The following is a 25909-nucleotide window of genomic DNA, read 5'->3' on the forward strand; positions in this document are numbered from 1 at the left end:
AAACATTTTGGACAAAAAGCCACAAAAATGATATATATACACATGAAAGGGTCATGATTTTTCAGGTTGCATGTTTTGATAAAGAGGAGTAGAAGCTATGCTCTTGTGTTCTTTCATTCTGTCACTAAATAATTCACACTATAAAATCGACTTAAACTCACAGCACTACAGTGGCTCACTAAAAAAGAAACCTCTCAGAATGAACAATGAGCATCTTGTTCATTTTTAAAACATTTTACGTTATGTGACGGAACTGCAGAGTTCTGAATAAAATTACTGTGTAACTCATGCAGAGGATGCATCGATTTGGAGGAGATGTGTGGTGTGGTTGTGCTTCTGAAACCACAGCCTACAAAATGTCATACAAGACTGCGTTCCTGCTGCACTAACACACACACACACACACACATAAAAGTAAGATGTAAAAAAAAAAAAAGCAATCAAGCAAATATAACTTGACATACTTGATTTTAACATTGTTGATTTAGATGCATTTTAGATGTGACTCGTGTTCATTTGTTTAGTAACTTAATTTCTTTGTTGATGTTCTTTTTGCCGTGACCCTGTTCGAACAGGAAGCAGCTATGACACGAAACGGTACGCAACACACACACTCATTTTGTAAAGTGGTAAAACATTCAGAGTGTGTCTGTCATGTTTGAATCTGATTTTGTCTGTATGAGATGAAATTAATCACTTTACACCTCCTGCTGTGTTGACAACAAGATGGATCAAAACATTGCTGATATTCTGAATGATGCATTCAAAGGTAAGATTTCTGTAAAACTTTTTTTTTTTTTAATGAAGCATGGAAAAAGTGTGCAGTGCGCATATCATATGATCTAACTACTAAACGGTGGCATTCCAGAAATATTTTGACTTGAGGAATAAAATTTCACAAGCTTAAAAAAAGTCCATAAAACGACATCTCAAAGTACCTTGTTAATATATAGAATTGATACTGATTCTCAGAGGTGTTTAGCCCATATATTAAATTAGTACATTGATTGTTTAAAATTTAAGAAAATGGAAAAGGTACTTTTTGCCAGGATGTGATCTGTTTTCAACAGATTTTTTTCTTACAGTGTAATTCGTACTGATCTGTGTACTTTTTTATAAAAATAGAAACAGAGACAAAGTTTGAGAATTTGAACTTTGATGATGACGCAGCAACCACACACACCGTTAATGTACCTCAACATAAGCTAGACATGGAGGAGGGCAACGATCTCAGAGAATCCAGTGGATCTGATTCAGACACAGATTTAGAGTGGACAAATAGGGAAGAGGGAACTAAGCACTGTTTTGAGAACAATAGGAACTTCTCTTTAGACGAACAAAGCATGAAGGCAGGATCTGCGCTCTGTGGTTCATGGGATGACAACGATGCAGTCGAAAACAAGACACAAACCCAAAACCAGCAATTAAGCTTCCATGAAGAGGATTGCAGAGAGAATGACTTTGAGCTATGTGAAGGCATCCATAAAATGAGCAACGAACAAGCTGAAGATGTCAATGTGCTGGAAATGGTTCTACCAGAAGGAACTCACTATGATCTGGATACACTGAGCTCAACTGCAAATGAGAGCTCAACATTAAAAGAGGAAGGAATGGAGCCTGACAGAACTGGGGAACATGTTCCAGATGATGAGCAGCTCAATCGTTTTAGTGGCGTACAGTCAACATTGCAAGACTGGCCAGTAAAATCCACCCCAATCAATAGAGGAGAGGAGTCCCAATCAATAGAGGAGATAAAAGAATTTACAGAAGAAGATCATGAGGACCATGAGAGAAACGAGGAAGGTTTAGCAGAGTACCCTTCTGATCTGTCTCAAAGTGACAGTGGAGACAGCAGTGAAGGGCCCGAGGGTGGACAATCCAATCACATGGACGTCAAGCAAGCTGAGGTGCAAGCTGTAGGCCTAGGTTCGTCCTATGAGACAAAGAACCCAGAAGAATTTCCTTACAGTGTTGTAACATCAAGGGAAGATTATGATGTCCAAAAGAAAGATGAATGTATGGATCCTGCAGACATGCTCACCTGTGTCAGGAATGAGGATCTGTACGTGGAGACAACAACCGGAAAATCAGAAGATGACACATTGCTCCAGAAAGATGCTGAATTGCACAGTGAGATTTCAAACATTGGGGAAAGTTCTGATTATGGAATCTCTGAGAATTTCCAATTAAAATCCATTGAGTCCCAGCCAGACAACGACAGTGATTTCAGCAGTGATGGTGACGACTACTGCAAAAATCAAGTCTCAGAAGACAAAAACACACCTGTCCAGAAACAGGAGCACACCTTCACAAAGGACTTTGCTACAGACTGGCACAGTATTGAGCATGAAGCAGTGGATGGAGTGGTCAAAGATATCTTGCAACTACGGAAGTGTAATGTATCCAGCATTCTGGCGTCTCAAGGAACTGTAATAGAAGGTTCTACTGAGACTGATTCATATGAAAACATAAGCATTGTTGACTCTTTGAACAACAAAGAATATAACAGTGAACATTCAGAAGTTTCAGATACTGGAGAAAATATTAACACTTTGTTACCTGGGACGTTTTGGTCCCAGGACAATCTGAAGCTTGATGAATATGACTGGGAAATTAATGGAGAAGAAGTGATCTGTGATGAAGAGGACAATTACCTAAAAGAGCTGGAGAACGAAGAGGAGGTAACTGAGAGAGACTGGGAGAAAGAAAAGGCAAGAATTGAAGCATTTAACAGATACTACGAGTCTGTTGAAGGCGAAGAAAACAAGGGTAAATGCTCATTTGTAAAGCATCTTAAGGTCTTAATTTATCACATTTTTATTATGACAGTTTTTTACATTTTGATCAATTATTTCCCAACAATAACAGGGAGAAGCCACAAAGTCACATTTTGTTTGGAACCAGAATCCTCTCAGTATGAGGAAGATAGTTGCAGGTAAGACAGATTTCACTGTTTGAGACTTTGAAAGGAAAGTGTTTTGAGCTCATAAATACAAGCTCATAAATTTGATTTGCATGTGATATTTCCACACAGCAGTGAAGAGGAACCGAGCACAATAGGTTGCATCAGTGAATTGCATCTTCCAGAGTCCAGTTCAATCAAACAAGACCAAAGCAACAAAGAAGACAGCCGTGAACCCTCACACATCAGAGAAAATAGCAGTGTCCTTCTGATGGATGAGGACAACATGAAGCTTGATGATTATGATTGCAACATTAATGAAGAGGTTAAAACTGACTCAAGTATGTTCGGTGATGACGATCACGATTTCTTGGAGAAGCTTAAAATTGAAATAGAGAGAGATATGAAACAGGAACAAGCAAGAATTGATGCATCTAACAGATATTATGAAGAGGATCAAAGTGAGGGTAAGTGCTGAAATTTTCTTTCGAATTACACTAATAGTTTGGAGTCAGTGTGATTTTTTTTTAAAAGAAATGAATACTGAATAATAACTATGATTATGTTATTCAGCAAGAATGCATTAAATAGATCAAAAGAGACCGCACTTAGTACTACAAAATAGTTAAAATTCAAAGATAGTCTGTTCTTTCATAATACAGAAAAATGTATTATGAATACATTAAGCAGTTTTCTACATTAATGACAATAAGAAACAAACCACAAATTAGCATATTGAAGACTGGATTAACGGCTGCTGAAAATTCAGCTTTGCCATCAAAGGAATAAATTATATAAAACATTAAAACATGAAACAGATATTTTCAACTGTAATATTCAAAGGATTACAGCTTATGTGATCAAATAAATACAAATACATTTTATTTAAAAAATGTCATGCACGCGCACACACACACACACACACACACACACACACACACACGCACACACACACACTCACTTTCAATACTCATTTTCAAGTCCCCTATAAATGGAAAATAATTTTTGTAGCTCAAATGTCAGGCCATGATGTTAGTATCAAGATGATGGGTTCAGATAAAAATGCCTGCTAAATGAATATGTAAATTCTCTCAACAGCCACAGACAGGAGTCACAAAGTTATGCTCAGATTTCGCCAACAGTCTTCTCAAAATGAAGAAGATAATGATAGGTAAAATGGATTTCAGCGTCAGCTTCAAATATCATTCATATATCAGATTTGTAAGTTTGCATTTTATATCGTCCTCTAGCAGTGAACAGGAATCAAACACAGAGGATGACACTGCCAGCGTCCTGAGGACTGAGGTGAGAACATCACATCGTCAAGAAAACAATAAAATGATCACATAATTGTAACTGGTCATTGTCTTACCGCTATGATTCAGGACCAAAGTGATTCTGATGAACCAAATGAGAGACGCTTGTACACAGGAAGGTACAAAGTCTTACCAAAGGCGGTGCAAAAGGCAGACAAGCAGCTGAAGGAACAACCTAAGAGAAATAAGGTGAATATTAATTGGAGTAAATAACACAATGCTTAAATTGTGTATAAATTGTGTAAACATTTCTCATAGAAATGCCAGTTCTGATACTGCCATTATTAATGTAAAATTCAAGTTATTGTATCAGCTTCAAGCACAACAGCGCTAAAGCCATTAATAAATAAAGCCAATAAGCAGCCTAACAGTTCAGACTCTGACCAAACTCTGTTTTGACCTCTCTATAGTGCGTTGTGCTGCTGAGTTCAGTGTTAGCCGCGAGCCTAGCGACGGCGGTGGGTGTACTTTCTTACTGGTGGGCCACAGACAGCCTGGACCGGATCTACTGAATTCACACGAATCTTTAATATTCAACATAATTCAAAACACACGCACGCACACACACACACACACACATGCACGAATCAAGGCCTCTGCAAGTATGACTGATAAACCACGGCAAAACATCTCATGAAACAAATCAGCAGACTGAGACAAAACCAACTTTATTTCCTTACAGTATGCAACCTAATATTGTAATGTTTGAACAGAGTTTTGAAATACAGCTTCGAAAAATGTTTATATCTTTTCATATAATTATCCCTATTTTCTTACATAAACCACATCTAGATAGATTCATCTTTCTCCTTTTTACTGGGAATAGTGATACATTTGCAGATGTAAGTGGTCTCTGGGCTCTACAGGAAACCTGTACAAACAAGCGCTTTCAATGTAAAACTGACCTGGAAAAACAAAACTAATAAATGCAATCCATAACTTTTCAATTCCTTTATCCTTGTCTAAATCTGGACTTTCTTTCATTGCTATCTCATTTGTCATCCTATTAGGTTGTCAACAAGCTATATTCCGTAAACATGCCATGCAGTTAATGTGTTTTTAGGTCTGACTATTATTCAGTGCCTTCTTCGCTACAGCATAAAACATATCATAGTGCAGGTTACCAATTCTAGAAATTGAAAACTGATTGCATACAATAGCGTGGATATTTCTCCTCTAACCATCACCAGGGTTCCTGCAAATATTAATAGTTCCTCCAAAAGTATGTGTCTCTCTCCGTAAGTGCTTTGACTTTAAATGTAGCTATAAAAAATTAATTCATCTTTCCATCCTACTGATAAGAAATATATAAGAGGGAAAGAGTACCTGTAAGGCATGCTCAGCTTTCTGTCGTCTTTTTCTTTGGCTGAAATTATTTTCTCCAAAGCAACCTTTCAATTTAAAATGTTCATTAAATGCTTACTACGAACACATGCCCTGATTAACTACTCGTTTTCATAACAGTCTCATAAAACATTTCAGGAAAAGACAATGTAAATAAATAAATAAATATCTCATAAACTAAAATTACAGTTTTAAGGTAAAGTGCACTGGATACTGCATTAGCTGTGACTGTGACTACGCAAACTAATAAAGAAGAGGAGCCTTTTTTGATTTGAAGATCCATGCCAGTAATTGAATACACACAATCTTTTCTGCTTGTGAACGCACACATTCTTAGCCTCTATGTTTTTTTAATTGCAATGTTTATGATTCTGTCTTGCCGCTGTGGCATCACTCCCACATTTTTGTTTTTCGACATTAAAAACGATTCACTCCGTCAAGTCCAAATGGCCACATACACATCCATCAGCTACATCCAGTATATTGGTCCGCACAATGAACTCCACACTATTTCAGACCAGGCCACATCCTGTCACTGAAAGGCCCCTCTCCGGTAAACGAGAGAGGGGACGGCGCTCCCGGTGTGTAGAGGTCAGAGTCCGTATCCGACTCCCCCTCGGCCAGATAAGGCCTGAGACGGGTGCACAGTGTCCCGCCGCCTCCGCCAAAAAGCCCCAGACTAACGGGAGGCACATATTCCTCTTCCCTGGCCTGAGAAATGCTAAAGCCACTAAAAGAGCGATCTAGTTCCTCATGGTCCACCGAGGGAATGGAGAGGGATGTGTCGCTCTCGACGGCCGCCTGCTGCTGGACGGGTCTCCTGGACCTACGTGAGCGGCTGCTGTCTCCGTTCTCATGGAACGGCGGAGGCGGGATACGGTACAGTGAGGGGTCATCCGTGCCTATTGGCGAAACTCCTCGACTGTTGTTCCAGAGAGGCACACTGAGGGGATGGTCATCCTGATGCCATGAGGTAGAGGGCCGACACTGGCTTTCGGTGGGAGTCCCGTTGAGACCGGGATAAACAGGGGACACACTCTTTTTATTCTCATCCTCTTTCTCGTCCTGTGCTTTCTCGCTCTTATCGTCTGGGCTGTGGTAGGGAGGAGCAGGGTAAGGGATTTTAAAGCCTAGGAGGGCTTCAGTCTCAGATCGTGGGATGCCCATATGTGTGGTGTACACGCTGACCAAAAAGTTGAGTTTGAGGTCCATTGCCCCTACCTGCACAAGAAGAGACACAGCGAGGTCCATTAGCGCATTCCAAAAAATAAAAGTTCTAAAAGGGAACCATTTTTGGTTCCTCTTAGAACCCTTCAGTACTCTTAATATAACTTTTTTCTTTGTTAATGGTGTGTGCCCCCCAAATTTTAAGCTTTATCACACTGCACATGTTTTCAGTACGTTTCTTGTCACTCGTGGGCATAAAAATATGCCATAATGCTACATTTTCTGATACAACTAGACGTCATAAAGCTCTTCACTGATTGGAAGGCGAAATTTTTCAACTTGCACGTAAGATGCATTTAAGGCATATATTGCATGTTTGCGGCATGTCTTTTGGCGCAAATTCAAATCTATTCATGTCTTTGCATTGACTAGATTTTTGTCACTATAAAGAACGTTCTGTGGAGTGAAAAGTTCCATAGATGCTAAAGGTTCTTTATGGAACCATAGATGCTAATAAAGAACCTGTACTTTAAGAGTGTACAGTGCTACACCAAAAAAGCTTCACCTGCTTTTCCATCTTGTTTAGACGTCCCATCATGCTTGGGTCCTCAGCCATCTCTGTGTCGCTTTTGGGCTTGTCCTTTTCTCCCGCTGCGGCTCCCTTTCCCACAATCTGATCCACTCTAGTGATCCAATAGACCATCACTTCGACACATAGTCAATACACCCTCATCCACACTGAGATTCAGTGGTTAACTGTTCACTGTACCTTGTCAAGTTAACAGAAATTAGCTTTATGGAGGAGAACTTGAGCATGCGAATGCAAACATAGGACAGCAGGGTTGAAATAAGAGGGAATATGATTGAAGCCTGATTTGCTGAAAGTGAGTATATGCCATATTGCATGCTGCATGCAATACTGCAAGGTTGTTAATCAGCATGCATTCAGCAGGGACTTGGTACTTCAAAAATCAAGATGACTCTTGGAATCATGGTAAGGTGGCTCTTTCAAAAATGAAGCATTACACCAAGATGAACGTTCACAATTCTGCACAGGATTATTGAGAGCAGTGTTGGGGAGAAAAAAAAAAACCCTCACTTAATAAAATGTTTTAATATAAAAATCAGATAATTCCAATTTCACCTCATCTATCATCGTAGATTTTTTGAATGAAGTCTTCCTACTTCATATACATAGCTACTTTTGCTTTAAAAATTAGCAAGCTAATACAGGCAATTCATTTTTCCAGTTTAGCGCAGTTAGTGCAGGGGCGAATACAGAGTTGCCACTGCACTCACAACTGCTGTTTAGAAAGAGTTTATGCCCTTAAAGTAGCTTCCCAACAGCGTTATTTAGACATACTGCACCAATGGCAGGGAATTTGACTTACATAATAAATAAAGTGGGGAAAATAAATGAAAAATAATCCAAACAATGTCACCGGGTTCCATGCCTTATGATGCTTTGTTTGTTATACATTGTATGTTTAAGTTATTCTCTCTTTTTTAAACCCTGGGACAACATGCACAATTGCATCCGTCCCCCGTTATACAGGCTGCATGGTCACACCATAATGTGTTGAATTATTGTACAGCAATACACATTTTATTATTTACCATAAATGAACGTTCTATATGTCCAATTCCACAGCAGCGTATTATTTAGTGATAATTATATCTTTCCAAAATCTTAATCTTTTTTAAGGTGAACACGGAGTGGCCAATTAAGAAACAATCCAACCGGTTACAAGTCATGACACTGTAGTTTATAATACAATGCTGTCCAATAATAAACCCATTCAGCCTGGGAACGCTAATGGTGAATGATTACGTACTTCTTGTGACGAGGGGTCGAGGGGGGAGGGGGACCCACAATCAAATCTATCCTGGCAAAGTACACAGAGAGAGCATGGATACCAAGCATCATCAAGCAACACATGGAAACCACTCCCTGTACCACAGTGAGGACCGTCGACAAATAAGAAAGAATATATTCCATACATGTCTGTTCTCACCCACTTCTACGAACAGTGTCTCATGTTTACATGACAGAAATGGTTTTTGCTGTTGGAATATATTGGTATATGTGTGGATGTCATTTCACAACATATATGAGGCTTATTTGAGAGAAAAGGAGTGAATCTGAATTCAAATCATTCCGAATGTGACACAAAAAATAAAACCACTGTGAATGTGATTTTGATCGAGCGGCGTTGAAGTCTCATCCTGCTTTAGACAAATATCAAATAGTGACCACCAGAGGGTGCTGCTCACAATTCAGCTACAGCTCTTGCCAAAATACTGATTGACTACTGAAGCAGGTGGATCCTGTCATTGTTAGAAGGTTACCGCAATGGTGACAACTTTGTGATGCGATTCTTTTGTTCTAGACAGACTGAAGTCTTGCCTGGACTGAAGGTTTTTGATGCGTGACAGCATGTCCAGATGGCCTGCTGAATATTGCTCGATCACATCCATCACATCATAAGGCCTGAGGCTCTCTTTAAATCTCCTCTTAGACACCAGGAACCGCATAACACTGGGGAAGACCGAAGAAGACTTTAATTAGGGTGTACAATTACTACAACCGTACCTGACAATTACAATTAAAAGCAATGATTATAGCATTTTGATAAATAAAAATTGATGTTCTGATATATAAGAGGTCATTGCAGAATAAAAACATTATGCGAGTTTCAGAAATCAAAACTTTGCAACTTTGTTAATCTAAAAACAGTAGATATTGAACCCAGTCTGCCAAAACAAGTTGTGAAATGCACCGCTCTATGATGTAATAGCATGGCAAAGCATTGCCTCTGCAGAAGATCAACACCTGATCATACATCACTGCGGTTAGCCCTGCCTCTGATTTGTACATGTTGTGGGTAAATGACCAGAGCGGCAGACACAGGTCTACGCAGAAACCAATTGATAAACTTTATTTCTTGACCTTAATGATCTACCAAACCGTATCAATAAGAACTTGGTCTGTGTGCAAACAAGACAGAATTCGACAAATGATTTTCAGTAAGACTGAAACTAAGGCATAGTCCACACACAAATAATTCCAGTAGGAGGATATAACAGCGCATGCTCCGACAGCACAAGCCAAAATCTATCTACACAATCATACTGCAACTGGAGTTTTTGAAACCCTTCACTCTCGGCAGGAGTTTTTAAAAAGGTTTGTTTTCAGTGACCTGGTCCTGTGTTTGCATGTGGACGAATGGCCAAAACACACTGAAAAGGCAACGGTTTTGCAAATACCCACATTCGTGTGAACAGCACCTAAAACTCATGATAACATTACAAATGGCCCTCAAAGAACAGTACAAAATAAAAAAACAGGCAGTTTCTGAGCCCTAATAAACATGTGGTTGTCCCAGCAGTTAAATGAGTGCTTTCATAATTTTTTTTTATTATTACATTTAACATTTATGATTTAAAAAAAACCCCAAACTTTTATTGTGTTTTTAACAATAATTGTAACGATACTGAATTGTTGTGATAGCTAGTATTCATACCCCTAGTCTTTTCTAGCCAGGAGATCAGTGCCTCTTACCAGATTGCCCTGATGGTCACCTTTAGTCCCGGAGACAGATCCGGCACAAATTCGCAGGGAAAACCTCTGTCATCCCCAAAATCTTCCGGAAGACTTGCCTCTACAACACACAAAACAACAGGCTGCTCCCAATGTAAAGAGTCCTAATGCTAACAAGAACAGCCCTGTGACAAGATTAAAGATTACAGAAAACATCTGCCATGGCAGACATGCTCGATAAACTGCACTCCACATTATACAACAGTTAGTTCCAGCCGTTGAATTAGATTGGCTGAGCGGCGTTCCAAGAGTGATATTTACTGTAGTCCAACAGCACTGTGACTTTTCACTGTTAGCGTCTACGTTCCCACTGTATCAAGTTGAAGTTGTGCTTGAAATAACATCTTTTTTACAGAACTGTTGTATAAAATCAATATCACACTTACACATGATAATGTTGTTCTGAATATCAGCATGACTCTAGGAATGAGACTATGCCCAGCTATGCTGAAATTCAGTACAATAGTTGCTCATGTGATATTGCTAGAGTAAAACCCATCGTAGATCACTGTACAGGTTTGAAACGACATGAGGGTGATCAAATGATGACAATTTCAGTTTTTTGTGCGAACTGTCCCTTTAAAAGGACACAGAATCAGAGTATCACAAATTACCCCAAAGTAACTTTCCGTGAAAAAAAGCAAACGCTAAATGACTAGTTAGAATTTCTAAAGTGAAACTAATTTATTCCACTCTTCAGAAGTGCTCAGGGGGGGGGGAAATTAGATGAAAAAAGCCGAGCACGGTCAGATTTTGCGGCTGTGAAACTGATATCCCTCCTAATCTCATGATCACTATGTCAGCATTAGTCAGAAGCTTCAGACATGCTTTAATATTTCAATGTGCATTTGGAGCTGAAACAATAGTGTTACTCATGCATGAAGCACTTACCAGAACCTCCTAGCCTGAGCATTTACCACAATAGCGCATGTTTGAGAAAACTTTGAGAAAAATCGAACAAATTTCAACCCCCTGAAAAATGCTGGGACAAAAAAAGCTTAAATATTCGTACTACATGTGTCATCCTTATGTCATTGAATGAGGATGTGACATCCGAAAAAGCATATCCTATTCAAATGACATACAGTAACAACCAGCTAGTCGAAACGGCACAAGACCGATTTCTGGAAACAAACTTGTTTCCTCCGTAAGCTGAGAAATTCTTTCATGCAGGTTAGTGCAAAGTCTTTGATGGAAAGTGTAAGTTGCAAAGTGTTTCATTTTCACCTTCATGGAACACATTCTGTCATGGGATGAGCATGAGACCGATATCCAGGCTGAGACAAATGAGTAACATTTACTTTGCTCTGCCGTCACACTCCACCGTCATATGGTTGACAGATAAGGCTAATATAGCTGCTGTAATAACTATCCAAGCATCAGTGAAAAAAATTACATTTTGTGTGATGCTTCATGTGAAATGAAACTTTCAGCCAAGCGTTCATGACAGAGAGTGTTGGATGATGGGCAGATCTGTAAAGATATGCTGCAGCTTGGCAATTAAGGAGCCATTTTTAAAACATGCAGAGTGTTTCTTTAGCAGACTGGTGTTGAGATTTTTTTTTTTTTTTTGGACTAGTGCTAAAGAGATGCAGCCCCAGACAACATAATTTGTCTTACTGATTAAGCCCTCAATCGCTGCCAAAATGTGAAGAGAAAAAGAGAGAGAATGTGAAAGATAGAGAGAAAGAAATAGAGAAAGAGAGATATGAGAGAGATGTTCAAAGATGACAATGACTTCAACCATGCAACTGTATAACACATGGTGTCGCTTATATTACATTATGAGTGGGGGAGATTTGCTTGCACATCATTATAAAGCACTTTCCATGAAAACGGTATACTTCGATGTCCGAAAAAAACAAACATTAAAAGGTATAAATCCCAGTTTTTTTAAGGTTAGTTAAACTATCAAGTAACATAACAATAATCTAGCATGAAAGAAGCAAGTTGTAGCCACTTCAAATATCAGCAGCCCTGCATTAGAATTGATTGATTCATTTTATTGTACTAAAGATCAATTTTAATTTAGTATGGTAAACTATTAAATAATTTGAAACGATTAAATTTAATAAATTTGTATTAAATAATATTTCTGTGTTTCCTTCATTATAAAAAAGCATTATTTTGTAAAATCAGGAAAGAATAAATAACATTATACAAGACAATTCACGGTAAGGTAAGAAGAATTTTTTCAAAGCATTCAATTTTTTTTGGACTAAGCTACATTTTCAACCCTGTTATATGTTTAAATACTCACTATATATATATATATATATATATATATATATATATATATATATATATATATATATATATATATATATATATATATTATTTTTTTTTTTTCATTTTTATATGTGTATATTCTATGATTCAGGAAGTGAAACCTATTTCTCATATTGCTTTTGCTGCGGTGTCACATAAGATATTGATACAAATTGATTTAGCTGAGGTCTGTGATACTGTTTGTTATTTATCAAACATAATATCTTGTCATTCCTATCAGGTGGCCTTTGCGAGAGCAGTGATCGCTGTGCTTACAGATTCTGATTAAAAAGAGAAACTGCTCTGTCATCTCTCTACTTTTTGGATCATATTTCTGGATCATGGCCTAACCTGGAGAACTCTTCATGGCGAAGTCCTCGTCTTGCAACTCAATCAGCACTTTATTTTTTCCAGTAGAGAGAAATGAGAGAGAAACCGATGAGTGTGCAGGAAGTGAAATACATAAAATGGATCCATTTATATATATATATATATATTTTGAAGTTGAGCACTGCAGAGTTATGCCAAGAGCATAAAACAGGATGAGAGAAACACAAAGGGGTGAATTCACTAAACTGTGACACGGTAGTGAGTTGTATTTTAGAAATGTGGTAAATCAGCAAATGCTCCTGTGCAAATTTCATTTAGCATGAAATCTTTAGGTGTTTACACTGTTGCTTGATCTGCAGTTCCTGTAGTGAATCAGGTACTAAACGAAACAAATGCAGTAGCATGTGCAAAACAACAACAACAACACATCAGCAGATGCAAATCATTCGCTCTAAATTCCCAAAGCTTTTTCAACGTGGATGAAATATTTTGTGGGGATCAAGCATCTAAGGGCATATAAACCTACAGTTACTGCAACTGAAAACCCACAAAAGGTTCAGCATCAACAAGTTTTTTTTTAGACAATAATACACTGTTCCATTGCAAAATATGGTTAGAAACATTTCACTTTCATGCGTTTCAGCGAGGGGATTAAACCTATGAAACACAGATCAGTTTCTTTGCTGGGCTGGTGCTTTAAATAGAAACTTACACCTGGCGTCTTATGAATTCTAATGAATGGACTGTCACTGACACCATCTTTTGTGCTTCGACACATTAAGAAATCCAGTGTGGCATCTGGTTCTCTGTCTTGCGAGCGGAAGTCTCACTCAAAAAAAAAAAAAACCTATGCAAAGCGAGTATTGTAATGCACAGGTGAATGTATGTTTGGAAGCAGCACATACTTTACTTTGCACTCATTGTGTATTTTAATATTCCAGTGTATGTGTGCATGACAACATTCTCTGACCTTCAGAGTTCTGCCGAGAAGCTCCATCTTTCATTCTGAAAGCCTGTTTTGCTTTGTTCCGGTCTGTGAAGCTTAAACTCTTGGTCACTTTGCTTGGACTCTCTTTGAATCCCTCCTCTGCCTTGGGGGTCTTGGCTTCCTTCCCCCCGGTGCTCTTAGAGGGACTGCCTTTCTCTTTCAAGCTGGGCTTACGACTGCACAGCAGACACAATGAAGCACAAAAGACAAACAAAAAAAGCAAGGGAAACAGACAAATCATCCTGAGCCCACACTTATAAGTATTTTTTCCAGTGTGGGGACAGAAAACATCCAGTGCTAAAAAGAAAACACTCTGTAAATTATATTATTGGCCATTCATTGTAAAAAAAATTAATAAAATGTATGTCTAGAACTTATTGAAATTTCTGTTTAAAGCATAAATCTAACTTTTTTGTAAGACTTATGCATTAAACAATAAAAATAAATAAATCTGCTAATCTGCTAAATCTAAATAATATATTTTTAAAACTATATTATTATATAGAAGTAAATATGTATTTGTTTTTGCTTGACAAAATAAATACATATATACAAATCAGCACTATCGCCCAGTTCACAATATGCAAAAACACATACATTAAATACATAAAAATAAACATAAAAAACTAAAAAAGAAAAAAAAAATTAAGACAATTAAACACTAAAAAGTGCAAATGGATTTTCTCATACACAAATCGTTATTTACTAGAAAACATATTACTGTTTACTGATATATTATTATTATTATTATTATTGCATGTTACAGCTTATAAAAACACAGTTACATATTTACTGATATGCGAAAATTGCTATAGAAATGTTCTAAATAGTCCGAATCACTGAAATGCAATAAATATCATTAGATACTGTAAGCAATTTCATAGCTGTACATTAAAACACATTTTAATAATACTGAATGTATTGTTTCTGCATTCTTCTACTTCAGTTAAGGTCAGACTTACATGGGCAAAGATATGGATAATGGTGCTTCTCAGTCATGCAATGCAATCCACAACTTCTGGATGCAACAGCAGACTCACATGCTGCCACAGGGAAAACTTTTGAACAACAAAGCAATGAAACACATGCATGTTGTCGGGCATGCTGAAAAATGCACAACTGTTATATTAAACACAATTTAAAAAACAGCCAAATTAATAAATGCAAAAAGTTAGAGACCCCAGTACAACATAAGGTAGCTTGCAGAGGGGGATGGTCTCGTGGGATTGAGGTAAAATGCGATGGGAAGTGCTTCTTGGTGCTAAGTGGGAAAGTTGATCGGCAAGCAAAACTCTCTCACAAAGCTAAACAAATGTCTGCTTCTCTGGTTCGAACAAGGCAACATTTTTAGATGTTGGAGAGCAGAACATTTCTCAGCCCACCTGAGCTGACGAGAGATTAAAATACTTCAACAGCGATACCAATGTGCACTATGCTGTATGTCTCAAAAAATGTTGAAATATTTCACTTGAGCTGATGATGGAACACACTGAAGGAATACATTTAAAAATAGGGGGAAATCAAAGTCAGGAAGGAAAGAGACAAATTGAGATGCTGGAGAGAGAGAGAGAGAGAGATCTGGGCGTGCAGACGTTAGTATCTGTGTGCAACGGTACCTATTGCTTCTCGGGCAGCACCCACACAGGGTGTCTTTGTGTGAAATCTCACTACTGCGAATGTGGTTGGAGTGGGTCATGAGAGAGAAAAGATTATACAAGCAGTGGTCAAAAATGGTTTAGGACATGTCCAAGTGTGGGACCTAAAATCTGAGGTACTTCCCCCCCTAAACCACCCCCCAAAACAGCCAACAGAGTTTGAGCTAGGAGTTGTTAAACTGAATGAAATGAACTGAATGAGTCACGGGTTGCACTTGATTTTACAGGATTACAACTGCAGGCTTTTACAGGGCAGAAACACCAAAGTGTGACTGTTTTCTGTTCATTCCTTTGAACTGCACTGATTCTGCTGTGCCAGTGTGATACTAATTCATCTCCCTGTAAATACCACTTGAAGTTACTGTAGTACAAAGTGCAACCAGGCTGTCTTTGAATAACATTTGTGATTTCAAATGACTTTAAACACAGCAAAAGAGGGCTGTTTTTCTCATTTGAAGAATGATGATGGTGATCTGAAACTACGATTCTCTATGTGTTTTTGACTGGAGTGATTTGGGAATAGTCAAGTTTCTAAGGGAAAATCCACTACAACAAACCTTGGAGTGACTTCTAGCTGGGAGTCCTTCCTTTAGAAAGAGAGAAGAAATAAAGACATGAGATTAGAGCAGGCAACACCAAACAAACATCTCCAACAGAAATACCATTCACAAATGCTGAGAGAATCTTTTCTAACATTTTTTTCATTTTTATTTTAAGTTAAACATTGAAGGTTGTGTAAAGCTATGTTCTCAAGCATTGTGTGATCTAAAGAGCACTGGAATCGAAAACCATCTAACATGTTTACAAAGAGTCACATAATCAATCACTTTGATAAATGAGCTAGAAATAGTGCTGAATCTGAAGAACCTCTGCATTATCTTTTTCTTTTTTTGCAAAAGGCTTAAAACATTTGATTATTTATTCATTTTTAATGTGGTCTCTTTTAATGTGGACCCCTCTGAAATATCATAATTATTATTTACATTGATAATATAATATGTAAATGTGTAGCAGACCTGAAAGCAGATTTTCCCTTCAGGCTTCTTAATATGTCGAGTTGGTTTACAGGAGGGATGAGTCTTTAGGTAGATGCAGAACAGAGAAAAGACTTTTGAAATGCTTAATATGAAACTGCTGAAGACAGCATTCACTAAAATTGGAAAGTTGGAAATATAAAAAAACACTACTGAGAATTGATATAAATAGTAAAACTGCACACTAGCAAACATACAAGAAATGTGTCTTTAAACAGTATCTACAGTCTACCTGTACATTGGGACCGACACAGTCTGCTCATAAAAGTCCCATGTGGACAGCAGGTCTGTCCGGGAAAGATTTGTAGCGTAAAATCTCCAAGCTGCCTGATGTGGGGGAAAAAAAAACATTGAAATGAACTTTTAAGGCATCAAATGACGTCCACCAACATTTCGAGCCATCTAAATCAGTGAGTCAAAGTTAAAAGATGATCCACTATATATCTTTTTTTAACACAGCAAATGTCAACTTCAGCTAAATATGGTATTAGTGCTCCAACTGAAAAATATTAGCAAGAACATTTCTTAGACACCAGAAAGGCCTGCAAATGCTGATATGTCGTGTGAGTGTGGGGTGTGAATCAGAGTTATAGTTCTGACCTGGATAAGAGCTGCTGCAGGGTTACGACGCTTCTCAAAATGCTTCTGTCTGTGCTGCTCTTGAACCTTCAGAGCAAATCCTGAGCCCAGGATACCCTGCAACAGAGAAAAAAGTGCAAATACAGCTGTTTGTGAGCGATGTCTGAAGTCAGGCAATGGAGGTGATCAATGCCTCATTTCAGTTTAAACTCACCGCAGGAAGAGCGAAAAAAGCTACACCGATCAAACTGAATGTGGCAGCAATTAGACGCCCATTCCATGTGACAGGAAACTTGTCCCCATAACCGATAGTTGTAAGAGTTACCTAGAAGATAGGAATTATTTTACTCAACAATGGCATGGATTATGAAACCTAGTAAGGCTCTAGAATGTTTAGATACAGTTATAAATTCAATCCCATGTTGGGATCCCGTTGTGTCCTCAAGCCTGGCTTATGGAGTAATGTCCACAATTAGTTTACGCTAAGTTACTCTGGAGTGAAATGAGCTGCCAAAGGAGCCTAAGAGCAGCTGCCAGTTCTTTGATGCCACTGGTCCATTTACGAAATGGATCTTTAAGCAGTGTCTTGTTTCACTGTGTCGTATCTTCTGTTTTTATCTGATTAGATGGAGGCAGTAGGCCACTGTGGGCTTGGATGAAGCTGTAGCACTTACCAGCCCCCACCAGAGGGCGTCTGCGTAGGTCTCGAACATCTCTGAATTGTCATCCTTCTCCACTGAGTACACCAAGAAAGATGCCAGGATAAGACAAAGGAATCCAATATACCATGCCGTAATGAGTTCCTACATTCAGGGATTTAAAAAAACATTAGAACGATCAAGAACGTGTGATACATTCCTGTGCCTTTTAGTCCACATCTTTTTTTAAATATTTTTGAAAAAAGTCTTCTGTGATCAGCATAGCAGCATTTCTAACCAGTAAAAACAGTAATATTGTGAAATAATATTACAATTGTAAAAACTGAATGAATCTATTCCTGTAATAGCAGATTCCTAAATTCCAAAGTTAACAGCCATTACTCCTGATTTGATGGTCAGCAAAAAATATATTTTATTACATTCAAACTTAAAACAGCTGTGTTTACAAACTTTCAGGATTCTTTAATGAATGAATGTTTAAAAGACAGCATTTATTTTTAAAAATAAAATTTTGCAACATAGACTAGACCACATTTTGCTAAATAAAATGCTCTCCAAAATAATGCTGCATTACACAACACAATCTTTCAGCAAGCTATGATGTAAATTAAAAGACTACTGTAAATGGTTTTCTCCGAATCTTTGAATACAGCAAAGAAATTTGCTTTCAACCCGTTTCTCTGGGTGCTTAAGGCCACTGAATAGTTTTAATAGCTGCAGACTAAATGGAGTAATATAGTTTCTCCAGTAATAGAAACTAATGAATAGTAATGAATTCGCTGCCCACTGACCCAAATGGCAGACTGGTGGAAATATGCTCACTCAGTAACCTACTTAATGTGAACTTCAGCAATCTCTGCGTTCAATTAGTACACATTTACTACCCATTCATCACACAAAACTGTCTATGCATACAGTATGCATATTGATAGACAATCAACACACGAGTTTAACAAATAATCTGGTGTTTAACATTTTGTCCAAACTATCAGTTTGAAACAGTGTTGTTTCAAATTCCACAGAATTTCAGCTTTTAGCGTGGACAGAAAAAAAACGTGCTGTATTCTTTCATAAGAATACAAGCACGTTACTGATCACCTTGCTGTGTGCGTAAACCACAGATCCCAGGAGCTTCCATGTGCCACCGCGGCGGTCCATGCGCAGCATTCGAAGGATCTGAAGAAACCTCAGACTCCGAATGGCGGAGGTGGCAAAAACATTTCCCTGTGAGCCAGCCGCCAGCACAGAAACCGATGCAAAAAGGACCATGATATCTGCAGAACAAGAGTATAGATTAATTATCAATTGAACTTCTTAAGGTGAGTGACATCCTTTAAGACTTTAGTAAGGAAATGTTTCTAATTCTCTCTTCCTGCTTCCTTATCCTCCATATAATGCACTCAAAGATGATTATCTATATTATTACGTTAAATCAAATAGATTTTCTCTAAGTGGACTTTGCTTCTTAAAGGGACAGATCACTCAAAAATAATTTTTCTGTCAATATTTACTCACCCTCGTGAATACTTTTTTAAAAATAAAATACTAGACCGATGTTGAAGGATTTTTGGGTGAATTATTTCGATAATGTGATTCATATTCACTGGCATTATGTATTCTTTTAAATCATGCACTGATGGAGTTCGCATTATTCTGCCGTAGCACTGGCATCCAGCGTATCAAGTGTCATAATTCAGAGAGTTTTCTCATTTACTGCCCCAGAAAAAGTTGGCAATGCAGATTTGATTGTCTCTTGAGCAGAAAGAATAGCGAGAGAGAGAGAGAGAGAGAGAGAGAGAGAGAGAGAGAGAGAGAGAGAGAGAGAGAGAGAGAGAGAGAGAGAGAGAGAGAAGAGGAAAATGCATTATAAAAGAAAATCAGAACAGACCAAAAAAACTGAAATGATTTTCTAACCGATGATACAGAAGGGCTTGCGTGCAAATCTCAGCCTTCCTCTCCATCCTCTGTAGCGACAGCAGCAGCCGGCTGCCCAAATCCGCACAATATATTCCACACCAAACACCACGATTGTCACAATTTCCTGGACAGACAGCAGATAGATATATATATATATATATACATACACACATTCATGTTCAATCATATAAATACATTTTATACAATAATATATATAATAAAATAATCAGTATTAAAAAAAGGTATAAAAAAGGCTATAAAAGTTACAGAGAATTTCTGCTTTTAGTGTGCATAGAAAAATGTACTGTGTTATTTCATTTCATACATTTATTTGTGCTGCCTTATATATAGTTATAACATAATATAATGCACATAATATAATGAACAATGACATAAATTATAGTAAAATAATGATCATTATCATGTCAAAGACAGATTTCTTTCACATTGTTAAATTTGATTATTATAAAAAACAAAAAAACACATATCCAAGTTAGGCCAAGCTTTTTATGTTAAAATTGCAGCATGTAAGTGCTTGATAGCTACTGTTTCCACTGACCCAAACAGATCTATAAAGTGTCATGTTCACAGCAATTCACATCACCGCTGGATAATGTCCTCCTTGTCATGTTCTGTTAGAACGTGGAACAGGATCTACTGTGATGTCTACAATGTGCACACACAAGTCTGAAGTGTCTGGCAGCATCACTAACATGTATCAGCTTCCGCCTGTAAATCATAAACGAGCATCAGATACAAACCAGGATGTACAAGGCACTCTCGGAGCTTTTCTTGTATTCTTTGATCGTTGCGAACACTGACAGAACCAGACAGGAAAACACCAGCAGAAACCTGCAAGACAGGACAGCGGTAAATCAAACCAGTAATATTACGCTGAGCATCTGAACGAGCTTCAACTAGTACAGTAAGTTTAAGCGCTAGAAGTTATTCATTGATATAATTTGTTTTGGATAGAGCAGCTGATGAATATTCATGAAGGACGTTGAGTTTAGACACTTAATTGGAATTGGGCCCTCTTGGGCCAATCGTTAGCCTTGTGATCTATGAGGAAATGTACTGGCTTGAGAGAGGCAAGAATCCTTGGAGAGTTCCTGACATTCTGTAGTTAAACTCAGAGATAAATCCCTGAAGAGAAAGAAGGAGAGTGAAGTGAAATGAGACTAAAATAGCTGAAAGTCTCATTAGCATAAAACCTCTCTGGGCCTCACACCCATGTACAATGAGAGAGAGAGAGGAAAAAAATAGATAAAAACATTGACAGAAAACTTTGGGGGGGTGGGAAACAGAAATACTCTGAACTGACATCCAAAGCTACCTGGAGACTTCCAAAACATTTTACTGCAGTGGTTTTGCCCTGATTCACACCATTAGAGAGGCAACAAACAGTGATTTGAGAGATGTGCGCTGTGTGATCAAGTTAAATGTCAGGGAATCTCAAACCATCACACAATCAATGAAAGCACTCAAACAACTGGTGCAATGTTTACAATAAGTAGAAAACCCAAAAAAAGTCAGTTTGAGATGATAAGGTTGGCAGTTTCACTTTACGAGCAGACATTCTTTAGGCTTTGGCCCCGAGTCTATGCGAATGTACCTTTTTGGACTTAAGCCCTGCGAGGGTAATAAATTAGGCACTTCTCAATTATGCAAAGAAAAGCACGATAAAGAAACCTGTAAGCTATAATGATATGCCATTAATCTTCAACATATCAGTACAGATTTTAAACAGACAAACTTTTACTGTGCCTCTATAAGAGCAAATCGGAGTCGCTGTCGAATGGCGGTAAAGGTGTCACGCATAAAATACTTCCTCCCCACCCCAGCTATTAATATTATATGTAACAACAGAAATGAATCTGCTCATTTGGAACAATCTAACAGAATGAGATCAGTAAAGCAGACTGGTCCTGAAGGGAATGAGGCCAGAGGTGAATAAATGAAGGCTGCGTTAATAAAGGCACAAAACAGAGGATTAGAAAGTCAACAGTAAGTAAATCAGCTCAAACGAGAATCCTCCCAGGAAATCTAATCTTTACTCATTATGCATGGACAAAAAAATGCTGAGCAGTACAGAACCGGTGACATCAGACACCTGACGTGGCTTACAGGAACGCATAACATTATGAGAAATGATAGCTCACTTTCCTGCTCTCAGATGGTTTGGACTTTATGGCCCTGTAGTGGTTTCAGAGGATAAGACAGTCATTTAAACTTGACATTAATACAGCTACTACGCTTCGGTTTTGCACATCACTGAAATCTCTATCTGACTGTAGTGTCTTCAGGTGAGGGGCTTTATAAAGTTTCAAGCTTTGGAAATGTGAAGTAAGAAAATCTAATAAGACTTTCACAAACAGACCACAGAGGTATCAGGCACAAGCTTGTTAAGATTGGAATTAAATTTTGAAACTCACTGTTTGTGACACTTCTGAACCTCTGAACATCAGATGTAAAAAAAAACCTACAATACAAACCAGTTACAAAAACACAGAAACTAATAGCCATTAAGCTCTTTTGTCTTTGTCAGGCTGGTTATTGCTCTTGATGTTGGCAACAGGCACCGGCTAATCTGGAAATTGTAAGGCGGGGTAGACTATACTGGCCTGTCAAACGGAGAGACAACAAGGACACATCCTTGGAGTCAGCAGCAAATCAGGTAATAGAGTAATCGATTTACCCCATTCACCCCATTAGTACAATTCTCTTAAAACCAGACTGAACTGAGGATGAGGTGATGTTAAATCATAATTCACGTTAAATAACAATTAAGTAATGTCTTCAAAGATTACAATACTTTTGGAAAGATGAATGTTATGGAAATTAATCTCTTATGCTCACAAAGGTTGCATTTATAAAATTAAAAATACAGTTAAAATTTCACATTTTTTATGTCACAAAAAAAACCTAATGAAATTGAAATAAAATTATTTTAAATTACTAAACACTAATGTATGCGCTGTCACTTCTGATCAATTATTCATATTCATATTTCAGTTTTTAAAGTTTTTTTTAAGCATATTGTTGTGTATTACATAACAGAATATTATATTCTTGCCCTTTTGATTGCATTAGCTGCCAACAACTGACCTGCAGCAAAATGAAGTTGCATATACAATAAGGCACACATAGTCCCTCACATATCAAAGCATTCACCACTTCTAAATATCTCCTTGTACCCTTTCCTAAGCTTGAGAAATAAAGGCTTAGCTGAGTCTGTACAGCATGCAAAGTGCTATCACTGCATTTAATGCTTGTGAAAGAGAGAGAAAAAAAACACTTAAAGTAAGAGGCCAAAGTCAGCACACTGCACTGCACTCGATGTGTGTGTGTGCGTGTGTGTGCGCGCGCACTAGACAAAGTAAAATAAGGATGGTGACTGTATAAATAATGTATCTTCAGAACTCACATTCATGTCTCAGGCTGAAGTGGGAGTCTTCTATGAGGGTTGCATGACCAGTAGAGCAGACAAAGACATTTACAGCCACTCAGAAAATTAGACAGCTCATGCTCCAGCATCCATGATAAAGTCTGAGGTTATGATGCTGCATTATGACAGATTGGTTTTTAGGCATCTTAAGATATGAATGGAGAGACATTTGTGGTAATGTGTTTCTAAAAGGGCTACAGAATAAGTGATGCTACATGCCTTGCCTTAAGATTCAATCCTTTCTCATCTCTCCAGCTAAAAATACAGAGGTTTGTAGATTTGTCATATAGGATCTCAATGGATCTTAAATCTTCTAGTGGGTTCTATGATGACACGTAAACAAACACAAGGTCTTTTACAATATGTTACGAAACAGGACTGTTATGATTACTGATATCATATACCTGAATGACATCAAAAAGAAATTAAAATAAAATATGTATAACTCCTGTTAAACAGTCTAAACTGCTTTATTATTATTTTGGTGTTAGGGTTTTAAATGATCATATGCTCATCAATTAGTTTATCCTGTATGATCTCTTTAAATTCCTATTGAATCTTTTAGGACAGGTTATAAATTACCACAGAAATTTGAATCCAAAGATTTATAATACAGGTCAGTGGAAAATAAAATACAGCAGTTCATTGCATTATTTAGACAGAAAAAAAAAAAATCTAAAAGAGAGTTGCAACAAAAGTAGTTATTAACTACCGGTGTGTCTACAAAATCATGTTAAATGTTGCCAGGTAAGTTAGTCTTTGTCAGAAGAATTTTTAATATTTCATCAGTAGCCTGCTGCTCATATTTTGTTAGTCAACAGCACATTGATTTCTTTGCACACATTGACTGTATGTACAGTAGGCTAACTCTACCACATTAATGAATCTTGGTACAGTATTTACAGGAAATGCTAACTTACATGCCCAATAACCGTAGTAGCTCTTAGTACTTCCGTTTTGTATATCGTTTTGATACTCATTGGTTGGAAATGTATTTACCTACGCTTAGGGGGACTTTCTGACGAGCAATAGGCTTTTCAGTTGCATTTCAGGTGATTTTAGGTCAAATTTATATTCATCCAGTGCTCTTTCCCGTATCTGAATATATCACGTATTTTTAGGAGCAGAAAAAAGTATCAGTACGCGATTCAGTACAGTGAGCTGGTCGAAAAATTTAGATTGAATCGCGAACCGATTCAAACTTACTTCCGGTTCATTATACACAACCGACCCAAACACAACCATGCTTTTGATATAAACAGTACACATATAAAATAATGCACATGAAACACTGTAATGAAAAAAAATTATGTTGTAAAAAAAAAAAAAAAAATCCGTCTGTCTGTTCTGATGCAAACTGAAGCTGCTTTTATAACGGTGCCGCATTTAAGTCGCCAGGACAATGTAAAATCACAAAAAATTTGTAAAATAAATATCAACCGAACATTATTCTCGTTGTCTAGCTACTTATGAACGCAAGAAGTCGCCTGGTATAAACAACTCACGAACTGCTATTCAGCCAATCATTTACGCGAAAGCTACGTCACCTTATTAATATTCATAAGCCAGACCAAGAAGGTCTGAAAATAAGTCCCCTCTCTTTCCAGATCGTTCCTACACCCCCGTGCCACGGTGAAGAGCCCAGCGACGCCCCCGTTTGCATGCAACCTCTGCCACAGTCCCCCCCCCCTCCTTGGCAAGCAACACGGATTTGTTGCCGCGGCAAACACGAGCGCACTGACGCGGTACTACAGGAGCTGACCGGTGCTGAAACCGCTGCCTAATGATACCCTGTGCACGGTGCACTAAGTCTACAGCATGCATCATTAATAATCCGAGAACACTTTCCAACGACTCAGTTTATGAAATACGCACAGCTGCGAAAAGCTCGTTTGACGGCCTGGCTCTGAACGAATATTGACATTTGCTACACGGACCAAACTTTTACGTATTTCCCCACTGTTTGACTGACGCTCTGCGACAAAAGCTGCAGGCAGGCAGGCAGGCCGACAACATCTCAAACTTTCAGCATCCTGGGCGGCGCAGCACAGCAGCATCTCCGTCCGTAAAGGCGGGTGATCCCCACGCCACGCAGAAACGCAAAACCACGGAGCACATACTCACACATAAGCGTGGTAAATGAACGCCCAGCCGCGGGGTCTTTCCAGCGCATTGTACAGGAAATTTTGCAGTCTGCGATAACGCGCGTTTCTTTTGTGCGCGACGCTCCCCCTGGAGATGCTGGACCTCGGTCTGCACAGGATGCTGCCCCGTTTCGTGCTCTCGGAACCGGCGATAAGAAGTGCCCCGTCTCGGCTCGTCTCCGCAGCCCCGGGGTCCAGTCCCACGAAGCCGACTTTCAGTTTCTTCTCCCCTGCCTGAGGGTGATAAACTTCACCGTTGGCGGATTTTTTCACCATCCTTACAGTTTGACAGATCCAAACGAGTGTATAAAGTAGTCGTGGGCAGACATCGCCGAACCGGGGTGTGTTCTGTAGTGCGGTGGTCTCGTACTAAAAGCCAATTGAAACGCTAAGGCGAAACTGCAATGGGTAGTCCTTTATCTTTACGCCTTCCGGCTCCCGCGCGAGCCTCTATATTTAATGTTTCAGCTGTCGGATTTCGGATGGAGGGGCTGATGTAACAAATTGTTGCGAGTGGTAAATAATTAGAAAGCCAGTTTAATCATTCATGGAAGAAA

General features: G+C 38.3%; 2 protein-coding genes across 14 annotated transcripts; one reads left to right on the forward strand and one right to left on the reverse strand.

The window, feature by feature from the left end:
• The first annotated feature begins 482 nt into the window (after nucleotides 1-482).
• On the forward strand, nucleotides 483-5173 carry si:dkey-183p4.10 (midasin). 2 transcript variants are annotated; one of them, XM_043246435.1, is made up of 8 exons: nucleotides 483-769; nucleotides 1126-2769; nucleotides 2869-2935; nucleotides 3038-3369; nucleotides 4001-4073; nucleotides 4153-4207; nucleotides 4288-4407; nucleotides 4629-5173. In XM_043246435.1, the coding sequence occupies exons 1-8, from the start codon at nucleotides 727-729 to the stop codon at nucleotides 4728-4730; spliced, it is 2436 nt and encodes an 811-aa protein (XP_043102370.1). In that variant the 5' UTR covers nucleotides 483-726; the 3' UTR covers nucleotides 4731-5173. The 2 variants fall into 2 exon arrangements, with proteins under 2 accessions (XP_043102370.1, XP_043102369.1); XM_043246434.1 differs by having other exon boundaries at nucleotides 485-769; nucleotides 3035-3369.
• On the reverse strand, nucleotides 4870-25814 carry kcnq2a (potassium voltage-gated channel, KQT-like subfamily, member 2a). 12 transcript variants are annotated; one of them, XM_043246408.1, is made up of 19 exons: nucleotides 25333-25799; nucleotides 20522-20612; nucleotides 19758-19884; nucleotides 18942-19117; nucleotides 17859-17987; nucleotides 17399-17509; nucleotides 17206-17301; nucleotides 16838-16932; nucleotides 16588-16650; nucleotides 16129-16158; nucleotides 15533-15586; nucleotides 13899-14092; nucleotides 12950-12997; nucleotides 11951-11968; nucleotides 10292-10391; nucleotides 9137-9268; nucleotides 8565-8615; nucleotides 7295-7412; nucleotides 4870-6783 (listed from the first exon to the last, which is right to left on the reverse strand). In XM_043246408.1, the coding sequence occupies exons 1-19, from the start codon at nucleotides 25626-25628 to the stop codon at nucleotides 6070-6072; spliced, it is 2643 nt and encodes an 880-aa protein (XP_043102343.1). In that variant the 5' UTR covers nucleotides 25629-25799; the 3' UTR covers nucleotides 4870-6069. The 12 variants fall into 12 exon arrangements, 11 of the variants coding, with proteins under 11 accessions (XP_043102343.1, XP_043102345.1, XP_043102347.1 ...); XM_043246410.1 differs by lacking the exon at nucleotides 11951-11968; XM_043246412.1 differs by lacking the exon at nucleotides 15533-15586 and having other exon boundaries at nucleotides 25333-25798.
• Nucleotides 25815-25909: the final 95 nt, after the last annotated feature.

The sequence above is a fragment of the Puntigrus tetrazona genome, chromosome 8, assembly GCF_018831695.1.
Source record: "Puntigrus tetrazona isolate hp1 chromosome 8, ASM1883169v1, whole genome shotgun sequence".
Taxonomy (NCBI): domain Eukaryota; kingdom Metazoa; phylum Chordata; class Actinopteri; order Cypriniformes; family Cyprinidae; genus Puntigrus; species Puntigrus tetrazona.